Source organism: Tarenaya hassleriana, unplaced genomic scaffold, assembly GCF_000463585.1.
Source record: "Tarenaya hassleriana unplaced genomic scaffold, ASM46358v1 Cleome8, whole genome shotgun sequence".
NCBI classification, from domain to species: domain Eukaryota; kingdom Viridiplantae; phylum Streptophyta; class Magnoliopsida; order Brassicales; family Cleomaceae; genus Tarenaya; species Tarenaya hassleriana.
Genome location: NW_010970490.1, coordinates 2,842,112 through 2,858,769, shown reverse-complemented (window position 1 = coordinate 2,858,769; position 16,658 = coordinate 2,842,112). Strand labels below are relative to the sequence as shown.

At 40.5% G+C, this 16,658-nt stretch overlaps 6 protein-coding genes across 11 annotated transcripts in view; 2 read left to right on the top strand and 4 right to left on the bottom strand.

The window, feature by feature from the left end:
- Positions 1–1,189: 1,189 nt before the first annotated feature.
- On the top strand, positions 1,190–3,277 carry LOC104802661 (RPM1-interacting protein 4-like). The gene is made up of 4 exons (XM_010526365.1): positions 1,190–1,369; positions 1,746–2,207; positions 2,455–2,637; positions 3,011–3,277. Exons 1-4 carry the CDS (start codon positions 1,364–1,366, stop codon positions 3,047–3,049), a joined length of 690 nt encoding a protein of 229 aa, XP_010524667.1. The 5' UTR covers positions 1,190–1,363; the 3' UTR covers positions 3,050–3,277.
- Positions 3,278–3,708: 431 nt separating this feature from the next.
- LOC104802660 (E3 ubiquitin-protein ligase RNF4-like) lies at positions 3,709–5,775 on the top strand. The gene is made up of 6 exons (XM_010526364.2): positions 3,709–3,865; positions 4,223–4,483; positions 4,587–4,644; positions 4,943–5,049; positions 5,176–5,411; positions 5,539–5,775. The coding sequence occupies exons 2-5, from the start codon at positions 4,238–4,240 to the stop codon at positions 5,377–5,379; spliced, it is 615 nt and encodes a 204-aa protein (XP_010524666.1). The 5' UTR covers positions 3,709–3,865; positions 4,223–4,237; the 3' UTR covers positions 5,380–5,411; positions 5,539–5,775.
- A 108-nt stretch (positions 5,776–5,883) lies between these two features.
- On the bottom strand, positions 5,884–8,527 carry LOC104802659. The gene is made up of 2 exons (XM_010526363.2): positions 8,265–8,527; positions 5,884–7,718 (listed from the first exon to the last, which is right to left on the bottom strand). Exons 1-2 carry the CDS (start codon positions 8,525–8,527, stop codon positions 6,275–6,277), a joined length of 1,707 nt encoding a protein of 568 aa, XP_010524665.2. The 3' UTR covers positions 5,884–6,274.
- Positions 8,528–9,046: 519 nt separating this feature from the next.
- LOC104802658 (dolichol-phosphate mannosyltransferase subunit 3-like) lies at positions 9,047–10,824 on the bottom strand. 2 transcript variants are annotated; one of them, XM_010526362.2, is made up of 5 exons: positions 10,724–10,824; positions 9,930–10,063; positions 9,715–9,822; positions 9,393–9,496; positions 9,047–9,300 (listed from the first exon to the last, which is right to left on the bottom strand). In XM_010526362.2, the coding sequence occupies exons 2-4, from the start codon at positions 10,029–10,031 to the stop codon at positions 9,437–9,439; spliced, it is 270 nt and encodes an 89-aa protein (XP_010524664.1). In that variant the 5' UTR covers positions 10,032–10,063; positions 10,724–10,824; the 3' UTR covers positions 9,047–9,300; positions 9,393–9,436. The 2 variants fall into 2 exon arrangements, with proteins under 2 accessions (XP_010524664.1, XP_010524663.1); XM_010526361.2 differs by having other exon boundaries at positions 9,047–9,496.
- Positions 10,825–10,997: 173 nt separating this feature from the next.
- LOC104802657 (myb-like protein X) lies at positions 10,998–15,453 on the bottom strand. Of its 4 annotated transcripts, none has more exons than XM_010526358.1 (5): positions 15,285–15,453; positions 14,764–14,934; positions 14,290–14,644; positions 12,310–13,225; positions 10,998–11,999 (listed from the first exon to the last, which is right to left on the bottom strand). In XM_010526358.1, exons 3-5 carry the CDS (start codon positions 14,362–14,364, stop codon positions 11,443–11,445), a joined length of 1,548 nt encoding a protein of 515 aa, XP_010524660.1. In that variant the 5' UTR covers positions 14,365–14,644; positions 14,764–14,934; positions 15,285–15,453; the 3' UTR covers positions 10,998–11,442. The 4 variants fall into 4 exon arrangements, 3 of the variants coding, with proteins under 3 accessions (XP_010524660.1, XP_010524661.1, XP_019056730.1); XR_770079.1 differs by having other exon boundaries at positions 11,807–11,999; positions 12,166–13,225; XM_010526359.1 differs by lacking the exon at positions 14,764–14,934.
- A 604-nt stretch (positions 15,454–16,057) lies between these two features.
- The window catches only part of LOC104802656 (pentatricopeptide repeat-containing protein At3g07290, mitochondrial), a 3,075-nt gene continuing 2,474 nt past the window's right edge, over positions 16,058–16,658 (bottom strand). The window contains exon 2 of one of the 2 annotated variants that reach the window (XM_010526356.1): positions 16,058–16,525. In XM_010526356.1, coding sequence (XP_010524658.1) covers positions 16,163–16,525 — 363 coding nt within the window. In that variant the 3' untranslated portion in view covers positions 16,058–16,162. Of the gene's footprint in view, positions 16,533–16,658 lie in introns of both variants that reach the window. The other variant, XM_010526357.1, reaches the window with a different exon arrangement.

Below are 16,658 nucleotides of genomic sequence, written 5' to 3'. Positions count from 1 at the left end.
TTTACAAAATATGTTTGCAGTCTAATAGATATTTAGAAAAGAATAAATTATAATTAATTTATCAATCTCTTATCACTGTTTTGATGGAATCGAATGATCCCAAAACTTTAATAAATCCCGAATCCGAAACTATGTGATTGCATATCGAGATTGAAATAAACTATATCAAAGATTCAGAAACCGAACCATGAGTCATGATCGGAAGCGTAAACGGTTACAATCTTCTGATTTTTCGTATACCTTAATATCTTAATTCTTTGATGGGATAAGAATCAAGAACTTGTGGAGAATTCTTAAGATTTGATTTGCCGAAAAATCATAGGGTAAAGAATGAAGATTTGTGTACTATTTATGGCTATAAGAAAATAAAGAATGTATGAACATCCATTGACCAAAAAACCAAAAGTCATTTTTCTTCTCTATTAATCAATCAAATAAATGATTATTTAATTGATCAAGACCGGTGCACATTCAAAATATCTTCTATCTATATGAACCAAAACCAAACCAAACTCCACATTAGTCAGTACACATGAACTAGAGACCATAACCAAAATCCTTATTCGGTATTATCCAATTTAGCCTATTTTAAAATTAGACAATAACTGACCGGTATCTATGCATATATTAAACCCTATACTCGATTCAATACCGAAGTCCAATAGGTTAAAACAGAAACCCGATCACATTTAATTGGACTTAACCGACATGACAAACTTTATTCTAAATAATCATATACGATCCATGATAAAAGTATAAAAAACCTTACATGTTTTACACTTAAAGACAATCTACTATCATTTAGACCAATTTTTTATCGATGTTTATGGTATATATTAAAATTATATCGATAAGTTGTTAATTTTATAATAAACGTTGGTATATACAATGATACTAAAAACAACATGAATAATATAAAAAAATTCAAAATATGAAATATAGTTTATAGCATAAAAAAGGATCATTTTTCATTCTTCACTGTTCAAGGACCAAGATTGAAATACAGATTCAATTCAAACCTTGAATATTTTTTTTTCAGATATTAAAAAAATATTTTTGCTGGAATAGTGAAAGCCGTCTCTGGAAATAGAAAAGAGACCGAAGCGCGTTAACATATAACGGCCGCCGTCACGCGAAGAATTAAGTGTCGTGTTGAACGAGTCCGTCCTTCCTTATGGACTGTCAAAGAAATAACACGGCTGGTTTCAGGTTTTGCATATTTACAAGAAACCCACGAAGGATCGTCATCTCTCTCTCTCTCTCTCTCTCTCTCTGCATCGAAGGGAGAGATTCGTGTCGGAAAGTTTCGATTCTGCCCTTCTCTGAGCATCGAAGTTCTTGGTTTCTTGATTGAGATACAGTAATGGCGGTAAGAACTTCTTCTTCTTCTTCTTCTGGTTTCTATGTTTTTGGGTATCTGATTACAAAACAAAACGAACATGGAATCTGTCATTGGCAGATCCAGTCATGCGTTCTATATGTTCTCCTTAGTATAAATCTGTCCTAGAACACAAAAAGAAAAAATTGAAGTGGGTCAACGTCGAATGATCTCGATTCGGATCAAGCAAGAAATCCCAGTTTGATTCTGCGGAAATGCGGGTTTCTTGCATTCTAAGTTACAGTTTCCCTATCGATTGCTTCTCCATCAAGTAACGATAGACAGACGTTGCTTTTCTTACACTGTTTTCTTCAGACTTCATATCTTGTCAGAGGATAACATTTCGATCTCTTATGTTTGCTTTCAGAACCGTGCGCATGTTCCTAGATTCGGAGAATGGGATAAACAGACGGATGCTCCGTTCACGATAGTCTTCGACAACGCGAGGACGAAGAAAAAGAATCTGTACGACCCGAAAGAGAATCCCGAGCTGTCATCGAACCAGGGATCTCCTCCACGACCACCTCGTACTCCAAACCCTCGTAGACCCGAACCCGCGAACCAGATTCCAAAACAAAGATCGCAAGGCCATGGAAACAGCCGAGGAGAGGAGGATTTCAGACGGTCCGTGCCATCTCCAGCTCATAGCGATAAAAACACAAGAGTTAGGCCTCAGGCTCATCCAAGGGAACCCTACAACAATCACCCGTATGGCGGAAGAGTCATAAATCAGGCCGAGCCGAACAGACGGCCGCCTCCACAGCCGCAGCCGCAGCCGCAGCAGGGGAATCCTAGGGCGATACCTAACGTTAGAGGCCAAAAATATAAGGTATATATATGCAACATCTTTGCTCTACTCCCTTTCTCTTTATCTGTTACACGTGAGGTAGAATTGAAATTGAAATTTAACATGTTTGGATAAACTGCCTTCGGAATCTGATTAGGAGAATCAGAAACATTGTTTCATGACCCAATTGTTTTTTTCTCAAGAACCTGATAAAATGTCTGATTTTTCTGATCCCAAAACACTTTCACTTGATCATTGATCTTCGCCCTTTTGGTGTTTTTCCTCGAAGCCACGGGCGATCCCACCATTTCCCGGGCAAGGAGGGAATTCGAACTTCGACCATATGAGTTACACTCACATTTTCGACCAAGTGAGAGAAGAAAGGAACGTTCAAGAAGGCGAGAGGAGGCCGATTGGCGGTGGAAACGCTCCCGTCAAACACCATAACCAGTCTTCTCCTGAAAGCCCTAAGGTGTGTCAATGCACAATTTCACATACCCTTTTCTTTACAGCCGATAATGCTTCATTCTTTTTGCAAATTGCGATTTGGAACGCTGTTTTTCGCTTCTGCGTTTCAATCGCAAAACTCATCCAAACTGTTTTGATATATCTGCTGTTACACATCTACTGAATTAAGACCAATATTCTCCTGATAATCCCAATAAGGTTTGTCATGCACAATTCACATATACCCTTTTCCTTAAACCCGGTCTTTCGTCCATTGCAAGTTGCGTTTTGGAACGCGGTTTTTGGCTTCTGCGTTTTAGCCGCGAAACTCGTCCAAACGCTTAACTCTGAAGTCGGTTTTATTCTAAACTGTGTATATATCATGCTTCACTTTCAAGGGTTGCTGCTTTCCATGGAGCCGAAAGGGAAAATACTGAAGACTTTGTGTGTGTGTGTGTGTATGTATATATACATATATATATATATATATGTATATATGTATATATGTATATATATGCACGCTTAGCTCATCAACAGGAGCTTTCAACTCTTTCATTCTAATGGGTGTTTTTGAATTCTTTTGCTCTGTGTTTGTGTTCTTTGGAGATTTTTTTTTAATGTAAAGTTGATGTGATTCTATATAAATTGGATGTGTTTCTTTTTCTTGGGCTGAAAACAATTCAACCTTCTATTATATAATTAATGCATTTTTTCAATGATTTTAATAGTTATTTTTTAGATATTTAATATCCAAGTTTTTGTTATTGAATATCGAATAAATAATATTTGAAATTTCGTCATTATTATCACTGGGGGCAAAATTTTGACGAAAAACCAATAAAATTCGAAGCGAAAATGGAATTCAAACCGAAAATCAATCACAAGACTACAAGGAAACAGAATGCTGTTTCCACCTGAAATAGTAAAACATCACGGTGTTTTTGGTTATATAGGAAACCGAAGAGTCTTTTGATACGGTGCCGTTTTTTATCTCGAATTTCCTACCGTTGCGATTGCGCCACGTGTACGAAGCCCAAGCCACAGCGACTGCATGCCTCTTACGGACTCAAATTCGCCTCTCTCGGATTTTGTGTTCCGCTCCCTTGGTGAAGATCCCGCAACTATATAAACCCTGAGAGAGGGGGAGAGTCGAACGGCTTCTTCTTACCTCTGTAGATATTTTTCTTCCAACTTTTCGTTTCACAGAGAGATTCACGAACGAGCTTGATCGACGTGGTCTTTCGGTTTCAGAGGTACGATCTTGGATTCTATGTCCTAATCCTTCAATCTCATGGACCATCGTTTATGAACTGAAGTGATTGGCTGTGATCTGTTTACTTTCGTTCTCTACCGATTATTTTCGTCTGAATTTTACTGGGTCATTTGGAAATTTGGCCGGTTGATTCTTTTTCCTGTGTCTGAAATTGGGCTTCTGTTGAAGTTTAAGATTTTGATCAACCTTTTACTGTTTTGTTAGTCATAGCACGATCTCTTTGATATCTGATGAAAGTTTATTGCTTGAGTTTGATGGGGAATTTTTTTTCTCCCATCTCTTAAACTTGCTTGCTGCTGGGAATTCCTCATTGATTGTCGACCCTGAAACTTGCAAGGCACAAGGACTGGCTATGGATACTCAGGGGGGGAGGGGAGTTCGTGGGCATAGACGGAGGAAGGCGGTAATTGATTTGAATGCATTGCCGACTGAAACCCGAATTCAAGAAGGGACCTCCAACTCTGGAAATGCTCGAGGGATTACTGTTGGTAACAATCCAGGGGAATCCGCACCTGTTCCTTCTCCCCCTCCTCCTACTGTTGATGTTGTTTCTATCGATGAAGATGTTGTTGAATCGTCTGCAAGCGCTTTTGCTGAAGTGTGCTCTCTATTTTTTCCGTCTTTTACCTTCCTTTAGCTATGGATAAGCTTTGTTTTGTTTAGGTATCTGCTGATGTTGTTTCATTCTGATTTCGTTTCAGGCGAAAAACAAATCAAGAGGTGCACGCCAGAGGCCTGTGATGATTGATGTAGACTCAGGTAAATTTTGAGTCTTTGTTGCATTGTCTTAGAGATTTTCAAGGCTAGATTTATCTGTTCTGTTGTGAAATTTGAAATGGACAAGAAATCTATTGAGCAGTATTTTGTCACATATATATATACATTCGGGGGAATTAAATAGTATATGTGCATGACATATGGGATGATAGATGGATCATTTGAGCTTGGTTGGTTTTGCTGTGTGTTTATTTTTCTTGCGATTTTTTGAAATAGCTCTTTAGAAATTTTGCACATATCAACAATGTTTGCTTGCTTACTTTGGATGGTATGATTGCAGGTTGTACGAGTGGAATGCCTGCCAACATCAGCAACAAGCGGAGAATGGTTCCTCCTAATCAACAAGCCGTTGATCGTGATGATGTGGTCGTGCTTGCGGCGCCAGAAGTAAGAGTCGTTTAGATTTCTTATTTTTCAATTTCTGATTGCGTTTATCATAGGTGACTGTTTAATATTTGGACTGACACTCAAATACCTTGTGTTTTTCTTGTTCCGGGGGATTCTGTTTCAAAGCCCCAGCCACCTCAAGAGGAGCCAAAGTTTACGTGTCCGATTTGTATGAGCCCATTTACTCAGGAGACGTCAACAAAGTGCGGCCATATTTTTTGCAAGGAATGTATTAGGACGGCAATATCTAGCCAGCATAAATGCCCTACTTGTAGGAAAAAGGTTCTTGCCAGAGATTTAATCCGTGTGTTCCTTCCAGCAACCAGATGAGGAGTAGAGAGAACTTCATCACCAACCACCATGTAAGTCTGCTTAATTGAATTTGTTCTACTACTGGAGTCTAAGAATTGCTAGCAGCTCTGTGTATCTATCTACAAGTATGATCCTTTATTAAAGCTAAATTGCCCATTTTCCCCCTCTTGTTGGCAGGTTTAGTGGTCTAATTCCCATATTGATTTTGGAACAAGGAGGGGTTTCGAAAAGAGGTGTCTTTTTTTTCTTTGTATTTGGACAATTGTTGTGTTCTGGAAGTGTGATAGTGTCGGCAACTCCTCCTAGTTTATTGTTCTATGTAATTTAGATTGGTTCAAACCTCTCACCCTGAAGCATTTCAGACACCCTTATCAGCATGAGCCTCAAGTGTGTGCAGTTCCTGTCTTGTGCTTATTGTGACAGTGTATGTTCTATCATCATTTCCTTTACGCATGTTTGATCCATAGTTTCTGTTTCTTTGATTTCGATTGTTCTGATGGGTATTCATGGTAAAACCATAGGTACGTTATAAGTAAAATCTCTTCAAGAACATCCTTCACTCTGTCTTTAACCATGTAATACAGAAATGGGTCTTATGCACTTAGAAACTTGCCTGTAACACGGACATGAGCTTATAACCAACAATTTCTATGGTCTGTAAGTAAAAAAAAAGAATGTTTTGTGATGTAGCTTTTGGAACTGGGAACTACAATTCCGGATCCTATCTCGAAATGCCCCTGTTCAGACTCTGTGTTCCCTATCTGTTGCCGTGTTTACTTCTATCTGTCTGCACAAAACTTGTGATAATATTGCACAAGAGTTTCAAGGCATCTAACCTAAGCAAACATGTCTTTTCTTCTTTTATGGTGTTGCTGTTTCTTCCTCGTTTGTGTCGGTTTCGTATTAGATTGGATCAGAACATCCATCTTGGTGAAGAGTTAACAGCCCTAACCAGAGGTTTGTGCATCTGCGGCTCTGAACTGTTACGTTTCTTCATGATCGATGAGACGGTTGGACTGTAGTAGTCATTACTCCTCTGTGAAGTTGCAGCTTGTGAATACACTTTCTTCCCATGGACAAAGCTTCCTTGTTTCTCCATCATAACTCTTCGAGGACTCGAGCTCTTCCAAGGAGTCTCCCATCTGTTGTAGCTCACACAGCTTTGGCTTCTTTGGACAGGCTGATGAAACTTGTCCTGTCTCGGAGGGGTCGGGTAGTTGCGGCTCTCGGCTGTTTCTGCAGAATACATGGTCTCCTCTTCACTGCCATACCCATTATTGTAATATGCTTCAGAAGCTTCTACTGGTGATGAACTTGAGATGACCTCGCTCTGGACACCGTTTACTGAACCCGTTGAAGCAACCTGATCATCTGAGTCCTCGGATGTGATCTCAGCCTCTCTATCTTCGTTTCGATCTTCCTCTGCCAGATTCTTCGAAGGAAGTTGCTCATTGAAAGCCCTGTTCTGTTCTGAAGAGTTAAGCTGAGGGCATATTCCTGGCTGAGAAGGAAAGTTTGTAACTTTAGCGATCCGTGGAGGGAAGTTGATGTCCAAATGCTGTATCGGACCCGTCTCTTTCTGTCTGAGAGGGCACGATATCATCTTCGGTGATTCGTATATTTCTGGGGTCGGGATACCGGGCTCGTGCCCCTTGGCTAGTGGATTGGGTTTTGAGGTTTTCTCTTTCTCTTCCTCGTTAGTGTTGGCAGCTGTAACAGAAGAGCCCGGACCAGTAGACTGATCCCTCGTCTTGGATGAAGGCGGTGTTCCAGCATTGTCATCATCAGCATCAGTCGGTTTGAAAACACGACGCCTGGTAAAGGAAGGGCAAGAGTGGTCGCTCTTCTGACCCGATGACATCAACCTGAGGAGCGGCAACCTGGGTTTCGTATGTTCATCAAGACTGCCTTCCCAGTGCTGATTCAGCCAGTCACCGATCACTGGTATCGGGATACCAAACTGCATCAAGGTCTTATTATCTTTCTTCCTAGAGGAAGACGATGATAATGATGATGATGAATTCGAGTTTGGTGATGTGGCCAGTTTTCTCGGGTCACAGATCATGAAAGCGAGATTCCCTTGGCCATCGAATCCAGCTGACCCAGGACTCCAGATCATTTCATCGGTGGACAGTTTAACGAGATTATCTGTGGCTACTACCAACTTTCCCTCACCAATCTTCAGTTCATTCTGTGAAGTATAGCCCAAGAGGTAAACCACATTTCCCAGTTCCAGATTCGGCTTAGGACATGTCTTCAAGTAATGCGGCTGCTGGTTCTGGGAAACCGAGTGGCCGCCATCAACAGGGTCCAAACCAACAATGGTGAGATCGAGAATGGAACTGGTGATGAAAAACCTGCGGAAATGGCAGAGAACAACACTGTCTTGGTGATTCTCAAACAATCTTTTCAGAAACAAGACTGGGAAGAATCTTGCAAGAGATCTAATAACATAATCCAGGAACAAGAGTAGAGCTTAAATTATCATGGGCCAACCAAAGGGAACAGTAACAGCATTCGAAGAAAGTCCTGTAATAACTCCGGTGTACAGATCAGAGAAAGAGATGATAAACATGGCATATTTCAAATGGAGGGGGATCCATCTATTCATATTATATATCATGTCTTGTCTTCTTGGAAAATCCCTGACATCATCTTTCCGGAAATTGCTGACAAAATTCCACTAAGACTTGCCAAATTCTGGTAGATCATGTACCATTACAGACAACATAATTAGAAAGTCCTTGTGTTAACCTCGTCCTTTCGGTGTCTCGACAAAAAGGACCTACGCAGTTTTCTCACAGCTCCAAATCAAAATTCCTCCACATTTCACAACCGACGACACGAAAAAGATATCAAACTAAATCAATTGCAACAGTTCAAACTATAGGAAGATTGGGAACCTGTGAGGGAATACAGCAGCAGCGACGCCGTTTTGGAGGCGGATCTCGGCCGACTCCGCGGCGGAGACGGAGGGGAGGTTGAGGTGAGTAGTGAGGAGGAGATTCCGGTGGATGAGGAATCCGGTTCCTTTGGAAAACCCATTAGCTCCGGCGACGGTGATTCTCGCCATCGCCGGAGCCTTGCCGGAGAAAATGGAAGCTTTCATCTTCTCGCTCTTGCCCACTCCCTTGCAGAAACACAACGAGTGCGTTATCACTCTCATTCTCTCTCTCTCCCTCTTTCGAATTCGCATTATTTGCTCAGATGGGTTCGTCCAAATTCCTTTCTTTGCTTCCGGGTTTCGAATGTTTGGGGCGTTGGATCTGAAAAGGAAGAAAATTTGCGCGAAATGTCGATGGTGATGAGATGATGGGTATACATACAGAAATAAAGATGCGAACTTTATGCGGGATTTTTCGCTGAGAAAGAAGAAGAAAATCAGAGAGGTGATGAAAGAGAGAGAGAGAGGCCGAAACTGAGGAAAGAGACGAAGGGATCGCGAAGTGAGCAAAAGCGATGCTGGGTTTCTCCGGTTTATTTCATGACAAGAATTTCAAAATAATTTAACACTCGTATGTTCCTTTCGTCAAGAGTGTGTAAGAACGGGATAACCAAGAGACATTCAAAGATGACAGAGAGGTGTCGAGGGATGTACCATGTGATGAACATGGACCATACACTTGTCATGATTAGTGATTTTGGTTATGTTTTAGAATTTGTTGAAAGAATTAGTCAGGAAAAAAACTTTGAATTTTACTAATTTGTTATTTAATTACGAATTAGTGGGTTTCAACACATATTTTCAATTGTAAAATATTGTAAAAAAAAATAAAATTCAAGAGTACATTGTGCTGATGCCGACATCTTTTCCGGCTCTATGCCCCTTTACTCTTTGCAAGAGATGCGTTTCTAGATGTCACAATGAAGCCAACATCTTTCTTGTCAACCAAGAAACCACAGAAGAAAGAAGAGGGGCCAACACCAAGAACAATGAAACTGCAGATAGACATAAATCTTTGTCATAGACAAAGGAAACAGATTATGGGTTGTTCTTACAAGCTACCAAACTGGTTAGAAGAGAGATTAACCGTTAAACGAGTGAATTCCGGGGGGAAAAGTATACAGGAACTTGTCAATCCGATCCAATATCCACCCCTTTGTGCTTTAGGAAGTCTTTAGCCTCTGCTATATCCTGCAAATGAAGCAACTTCAGGACCGATGAGCAAAATAAAAACTTATTAACCACCGCAACGATATGGTGAAAACAAATTGTATGCTAATTCGAAACTATAATTTCATTGACCGTTATGGGAAGAGAATAGAAGAACAATCAAATGGCATGAGGCCGGGTTTTTGTTCCAAATACAAAAAGCTTCTCATGATAAAGAATCTGAAGTTTGAATTTGATACCTGCTGCAAGAGAACCGCTTCTTGGGGACAAGTAGGAAACTGCATCAGACCCATTCCAACCATTAATAGACCATAGCATCCGAGGGAGACTATGAAGTAGATTGGCAGCTGGAAAAGAGGGCAAAGCACCAGAAACGCTGCTCGATTAGGACAACATTTGCTAACTGAGATTCTGAGAATAACGATAAAGGAAGGAGAGGAACCCCGTTACTAACCAACCACGTATGGCTTCGGGGAATAATTGCAGCCTGTAATAGGCTGATCCAGCAGGCAGATATAGCCACCAAGAGGCTCAAGATCTTTACCGCATGCTTCATCGGCCTTAAAGCAAGAAATTCTCTGCCAAGTTCTGCGAGACATTTTTTTACAAAAGGTAAGCATTGGAGCATAATACGACATCAATACACTCTTCTACAAGTTGCAGATCATGTACAAGACATCTCTCAATTTGCTACCGGAAAGGAGAGCTAAAACAATGGAGTTTTCAGCCCCATACTGCAAAAATTTCTCAAACACCACCAGCAAACAATTCTCAAACCCAAAATATCGCATGATCTGACATGCGATCTTCAGTAACTCGAAAATCAATAATCTCAAAAGTTGTCCATGTAGTTATGCAAGTAAAATTATCGAGCAAAACCCGAAATTCTCCATGAAGTTCTAAAAATGAGATCAGATGCCATCAGATGGGATATGGAAATGAATGACTTCTCACAGTTCCTTTCAGATTACATCATTCAATCTTCAGGAACTCAAAGCCCTTGCGCAAAATTTCCCAAACATCATATGGCGGCTTTAGGCATCAAAAATCCACAGAACAAACCAGACATAAAAATCAGAGATCATCCGAAGAAATGCAAGAATCGACACAAAATTTGACGAGAAAATCCGACCAAGCCAATGTTTTTCAAGTCACCGGATAAGTTACGCGTATCAAACAAGAAAATCTAATCGCGGGTAAACTAAGAAATCAAACAAATGCTCTAACATAGTTGAAGGATGCACCTACCAAATCTCGCCTTTTTCTTTTCTCTTCCTGAACACTCGAAGCTTTCTCTCGTTAGGGTTTAATAAGTTCAGATCGGTTTTTCCTCCGCTTGGATTTGGATATCCATCTCGGGAAGGGTATTGTTGTCTTTTCATTTTGTTTTATCTCTATCGGGAACAAATATATCCTGGCCTGGGATAAGACAATCCCCACTCGTTTACTCACGGTTAAGAGATTACACCAAACTGGAATACGAATTTCCGCACGAGGCCAAGACAGCAATAAGACAAAAAAAAAAAAAAAGGGGAAAAGATTCTATTTCTCTATTTCCTCATTAATTTACAAAATTAATGCAAAATCCATCCAACTGATACAAGAGGATCAAAACTTGCGTGCAGAACAGATTATCCACACATCCTTATGACAAAACCTCGTTCGTCTCCCGTAAGAAACTCCCCCTCAAATATCCTGAGTGTTTCAGACATATATTACCTAAGCGTTACTCCTTTGACTCTCTCTCTCTCTCAGGTAGCTGTTAAATGGCACTGAAACCAGGTCCCCCCATTCCACATACTCGCTTCAGGACCCATGATTCAGAAGCTTGTCAGGCCGCCAATGCAGCAGAGGCCTTCATTCAGCTGCTATATCAGCCTCTCCAATAGACCGTGGAAGCTTTAAGAGAGCAAAAACCATGGCAATGCCGTCGCGTTGTGGTGAAGGATCATGAGAATGGAGTCTAACTAGAATGGAACGACGTATGGAAGAGCCACCGTGTCTGCAGATTCTATTCTAAAAGCTTGGTCCCATACTTGCCGTGTCTCATCTGTTCTTGGTTTCTTTAACTTCACCGTCGAGTCGCCATAGAGCCATTCTTGATCGTCAAACTGAGTCAGCTCCTCCCTTTCGGGTACCTTAAGTACCTGATTCAGATACTTTAAGTCGGGATGCGGCAGTTTAACTGATGCTTCACCATTTCTTCCTTTGACTTTCACTTCCCCTCTTTCTTCAGCCAAAGAATTCGGCGGAACAATTTTCGGTTTTTGAGTACCGCTAAAACCATTAACTCTGTGCTCCTTCACATTTGACTTGCAACTTGTTCCTTGCAGCGCAGAAGCAGACTTTTGAGGAGTTTTGGTTTCAACAGATTTCAGCTCAGGCCCAGGCTTTGGATGAGTTTTGGTTTCCTCAGATTGTAGCCCAGTTCTGGGTGTTCCCAACTTTCTTCCATTTTCCACAGCTAATGATACAGGAGAAGCAACCGGCCTCTGTAACTTGTTTGGTCTGTTGGATCCATTCTCTGCATAAGAATTAAAAAGCTAGGGTTAAAAGGCTTAAACGAGAGAGAGTATCAGCATATACTGATATACATATACACCTTTAGAAACATGTCGAAGTAAAAATCAACATATAATTAGATATTCACATGAAGGAATTAAATGATTTTCTGAGAGGAAGTGACCTACCATGATTGGACTCAAAAGGATTAAGATGGTTTTAAGTACTTAACCATCAATGATATACTATGGTTGTGTATTACCCATATGGCAAACACACCTATATTATGTCCCCATTCACCAGACAAAGAATTGGTACAGGGAAGGACTCACCATACAAGAATCCATTTCTCTCGAGATCCTTCCGTTTGCCAAGATTTCCCTCACCAGTAAGATTCTTGTTGCTCGCCCTAAAAAGGTCAGGTGGTTTACTATTCCTATTATCCACGGCATCTTTATCCCTCTCTTTCAACCTGGGCCCCTCTATAGATTTTGGTTTCTCCTGACCAATTCTGTTTGTCACCTCAGCTTTCTCTTGTTTCCTCTCTTTGTCTGTGTCTCTACCCTTGGGTTCAGCTTTCTTTAACCCTTCTTTATCTCTTGGTTTATCACTCTTAATCACACTTCCCTTGTGTTGATTCTTCTCCACAGATTCCATTTGCTTCTCCTGATCTTTTTTTCTCTCCACCGGTTTAACCATACCCTCTGCTTTTTTCTGATCTGAGCCAAATGACACTCGTGGAACAACATTTTCAGCACTTTTTGCCACAGCAAGGTTTCTTTGGGGATGGATTCTCTTATCATTATCTATCCTATGGTTGGTTTCTTGAACTGAGTAGGGACTGTTGTTCAACTTGTTCTCAACCACGTTTCCTGTCAACCCGGCATTTATTTGATCAGGGATTTTAGTCTTTTGTCCTCCCTGACTTCCCATTGCTGCTTCTCCATCTCTGATCCTTCGTGCCAAGTCCTGCACAAACCTAGAATCCCCATTACTATTATTCTGCAAGGTATTTGTTACAAGTTTCTCTGTTTCCCTGGTGTCCGTCAGAACCTCAGTCTTCTTCTCCTCCCAAGTTCTGCTTTTTTCTTTATCCCTATCTTTGTCTTTACCATCTTTATGTTTCTCCTTTTTCTCCTTCCTTTCCTTGTGTTTGTCTTTGCTTCTTTCTCTATCCTTTTTCTCTCTACCATCTTTCTTTTCTTTGTCCTTCTTATCCTTCTTCTGCTTTTTCTCCTTGTGCTTCTCCTGCGGGTAACACCCAGAGAGAAACAGATACATATAAGTGAAGAACACAATATATACATATATATAGAAGTCTTTCATTTCAAAGCACTTGATGCTACTAAGCAGTCTATTAATCCTTTTTCTATATGCAATCAATATGGAGAACGGAACAGCTTCCAAACTAATGTGCTCATGCATAAAAAAACCACAATCAATCACCTTGACAAATCTTCTCTAGGGTAAACAAACATAAGGTTATAGCACAAAGACAAAATAAACAAATTCTTCGAAGACATTCATCAATTCTCGCATCCAAGCCATGTATATGCTAAAGGGTACTTCGCCTAATTCAGGAACTTTATCCAAGATCCGGTCAGTGCAACATCTAGCCACTGATTCTTACGGTCTTGGTCACCTATTTTTGCAGTGTGAAATAAATCCACACAAATAAGCGACAATTATCCCTGTCTCTCAAGATTGGTGAAGAAATCACAAATGTGACTCGACAAGGCTAATGAGTCATCCAAAACCCTGATGCCGATGATCTAAGAAATCAAAGATCTAGCATCCAAAACGACCTTCAGCAGTAACACCTATTCACTTCAACAAGTCTACCCCTCTACATTTAAATTAATAAAAGATCTTGCATGGCACCCTGCTGTGCACTACATATACTAGTACAAAGGTAGGTACAGTACTCATTTTAAAGACAAAAAGTATAACTCCAAAGATTCTTCACATACTAATGCCAATCTATTAGATGTGATGACTCTCTCATAAGATGTAACCAAGTCAATATTTCTAGTCTTGCTTAGTTAGACAATGTACTGAGTACGTTCAAAGATCCGGATGACAATACAAAAGATCCCACAAGCCAGCCAATTGGGCATTCTTCACAACTAGATAAAAGAATTCAAAGATACTCTGTAAGTTTTTCTCCAACTGTTCTCAAAACCAAGAGACGGGCCGTTCATTAACTCAGTGCTCTAGTCACCCTCAAGAAAATGAAGCAACTCGAAACACAATACCCTACAGTATGACCTTAGAAACACCACATAGTCAATGCTAAGAGTTAACATGTGAACCTTTGTTAGGTCTGCTTCATCGGTTTTAATCTTCTTCTCATATCCTGGAGGTGGAAATGGGAAACAACGAGACATGGCACTTTTTTGTGGGAACTGTCAAGTGGTATAGTTTCACCACCGAAAAAACAAGTCTCCTACTTTGAACTCCCTTGTTCCTTTATCCCAACACCTGACCAGATCAGAGTCTATGATCCATTCCACCATATCCAAATCGCTTCCAGCTGAAAAAATTAACTTTGATCTCCAAGAATCACCTCCCGACAACGAATTCTGGATGCCCGGATCCTAGATACTCTTAAATAAGCCGTTTACAACATGGAACCCCAATGCAGGTTCAACTCTCAGGGAATACGACCTGCCAAGGCATCAGCAGAAACCGATATCAGAACCATTTTTTCCGTACCATAAGCATCTGTAGCTCACGTTAACAAAGGTTTGGGGGAAAGAAAGATTCATATCAACGTCTCATATCACCTTGCTTGATCAAAATACAAACTGAACTTGCGAATCAACAAATACACTGAATCTTGTTCCGCGGCAATTCAATCCCACACTATCTATTTACAGTCCTTAATCTCCGAAAGTTAAGCCTAATAGTATAAAAACCGCAATTAGGGCCGATTCCAGGGGCGATCCAATCAAACCCTAAAAAATCAATTAAAAAGGAAACTGTCAGGCAAATCACCGGCTCCAAGAAATTCGCGAGGAGCATACACTAGGAACTGTTAACCAATTCAGCTCGACAGGGGAATCTACAAGAAAAACGATGTTTTTCCGAAAACCCAAATAGCAAGACGTAAATCAGCTGAGAGTATCGGCGGATCAAATTTCAAAAATTCGCTCCAGAATTTTGGTATTTAGCTGGAAAGCAACAGAAATCAAGGGGTTTTGCTGAAAACAGCTTCGGTCAATCGAAAATCATATCTCAGAAAGAAACCGATTCGAAGATCTCGGAGAGAGAACAAGAAGGAGACGAATCGAAGGAAGTGAGAAACCTCTTCCCATCTCCATGTGTTGGCATACGGGTTATGCCTTCTCTTTCTGTCTGTGTGTGTATATATATATATGTATATCTGTAACGTTCTTTCTTATGTAAAGTTACGGGCTTTCTTGTTGGGTTGGTTCTTGATGATGAGAAGAAGAAACTCTCTCTCTCCTCTTCAAACCCCAGCCAAGGAAAGAGAGAACTCGGCCATCGAACGGCAAAAGGGTATTTATAACGGGAGAGGGAGGAGAGAGTGACACGTGTCAATCCGCATCAGAATCAGAATGTATCCTTCGTTTTACTTCGATGGCATTTTGGTAACTTTTAACTTTGATACAAAGCCTTTTCTGCCCAATCAACGGGTCGGGTCGGGTCGAGATTTTAGGGTATGATCCTTGATTCCTTGAATCCGAACATCAAATATTCGGATATTTGTAATATCCTGAGTATATCAAATAAATATTCTAATGATAAGTTTATTAATATTAACAAAACATAAGAGATAATTTCGTCTCTTATAGCATCCTCATAAAAAAAATATAAAACCCGAACCCGAATTCGAATCCATTTAGTTGATATTTTCTTCAAATATCCATCCCATCATTAGATTTAAAAAAAATCCAAAATTTACAACAACAACCACAAGGCATTAATTTTAAATTTATTTAATATTGACCAGCCATTTGGTTATATGCATTCGGTTGGGATCGATTATTCGGTTATTAACCAAATAAGACACCGCAGTCAGGCAGAACTCATAAACTAATGTATCTGCAGATGTAATAAACACAAACTGAAGATATTATTATGTACAAACTACAAAACAATGCAACCGCCCTTTCCCATTTATAGTTAGATACTGCAATTTTTCACATACAGGAAGAAGATTTAGAAGATGGGTTTTCCTCTGCGATTTGCAAACCGGTCAACCACTTCCATAACCTCACCGCAATCACCAGCTCCATCTCCCTTTATCAGAAACTCTACATACGGTAACGTTTCATTCGAGCTTACAAGCTCAGTGACCAGCTCTCGTGCAGATTCGACCTCCCCTTCCTTCTGAAGCCCTTGAATCACTGAGCTGAAGGATCTAAAACTCGGAGTGAACCCGGTTTTGAGAACATCAGTCATCAGTTTCAGACAGTCGGTGTAGTTCTTTGATCTGCAGTAAGACTCTATGACTGTGTCCACGGCCTTATCGGGGAAAATCCCGCGTTTGAGCAGAGTTTGGATCAGCTCGATGGATTCATCCGCTCTTACCTAAGCGTTACTCCTTTGACTCTCTCTCTCTCTCAGGTAGCTGTTAAATGGCACTGAAACCAGGTCCCCCCATTCCACATACTCGCTTCAGGACCCATGATTCAGAAGCTTGTCAGGCCGCCCA

Excerpts from the sequence above, each read along its gene's own strand:
- LOC104802661 (XM_010526365.1), top strand. Across the intron at positions 2,208-2,454 it reads TTAGAGGCCAAAAATATAAG|CCACGGGCGATCCCACCATT; the intron begins GTATATATATGC and ends TTTTCCTCGAAG. Across the intron at positions 2,638-3,010 it reads CTTCTCCTGAAAGCCCTAAG|GGTTGCTGCTTTCCATGGAG; the intron begins GTGTGTCAATGC and ends TTCACTTTCAAG.
- LOC104802660 (XM_010526364.2), top strand. The coding sequence starts at position 4,238 with ATGGATACTCAGGGGGGGAGGGGAGTTCGTGGGCATAGACGGAGGAAG. Across the intron at positions 4,645-4,942 it reads GATGATTGATGTAGACTCAG|GTTGTACGAGTGGAATGCCT; the intron begins GTAAATTTTGAG and ends GTATGATTGCAG. Across the intron at positions 5,050-5,175 it reads TCGTGCTTGCGGCGCCAGAA|CCCCAGCCACCTCAAGAGGA; the intron begins GTAAGAGTCGTT and ends TCTGTTTCAAAG.
- LOC104802659 (XM_010526363.2), bottom strand. The coding sequence starts at position 8,527 with ATGAGAGTGATAACGCACTCGTTGTGTTTCTGCAAGGGAGTGGGCAAG. Across the intron at positions 7,719-8,264 it reads GCTGCTGTATTCCCTCACAG|GTTTTTCATCACCAGTTCCA; the intron begins GTTCCCAATCTT and ends CCATTTCCGCAG.
- LOC104802658 (XM_010526361.2), bottom strand. The coding sequence starts at position 10,031 with ATGAAGCATGCGGTAAAGATCTTGAGCCTCTTGGTGGCTATATCTGCC. Across the intron at positions 9,823-9,929 it reads CCCGAAGCCATACGTGGTTG|CTGCCAATCTACTTCATAGT; the intron begins GTTAGTAACGGG and ends CCTCTTTTCCAG. Across the intron at positions 9,497-9,714 it reads AAGCGGTTCTCTTGCAGCAG|GATATAGCAGAGGCTAAAGA; the intron begins GTATCAAATTCA and ends CTTCATTTGCAG.
- LOC104802657 (XM_010526358.1), bottom strand. The coding sequence starts at position 14,364 with ATGTCTCGTTGTTTCCCATTTCCACCTCCAGGATATGAGAAGAAGATT. Across the intron at positions 13,226-14,289 it reads ATGAAGCAGACCTAACAAAG|GAGAAGCACAAGGAGAAAAA; the intron begins GTTCACATGTTA and ends TGTTACCCGCAG. Across the intron at positions 12,000-12,309 it reads GAGAAATGGATTCTTGTATG|AGAATGGATCCAACAGACCA; the intron begins GTGAGTCCTTCC and ends ATTCTTATGCAG.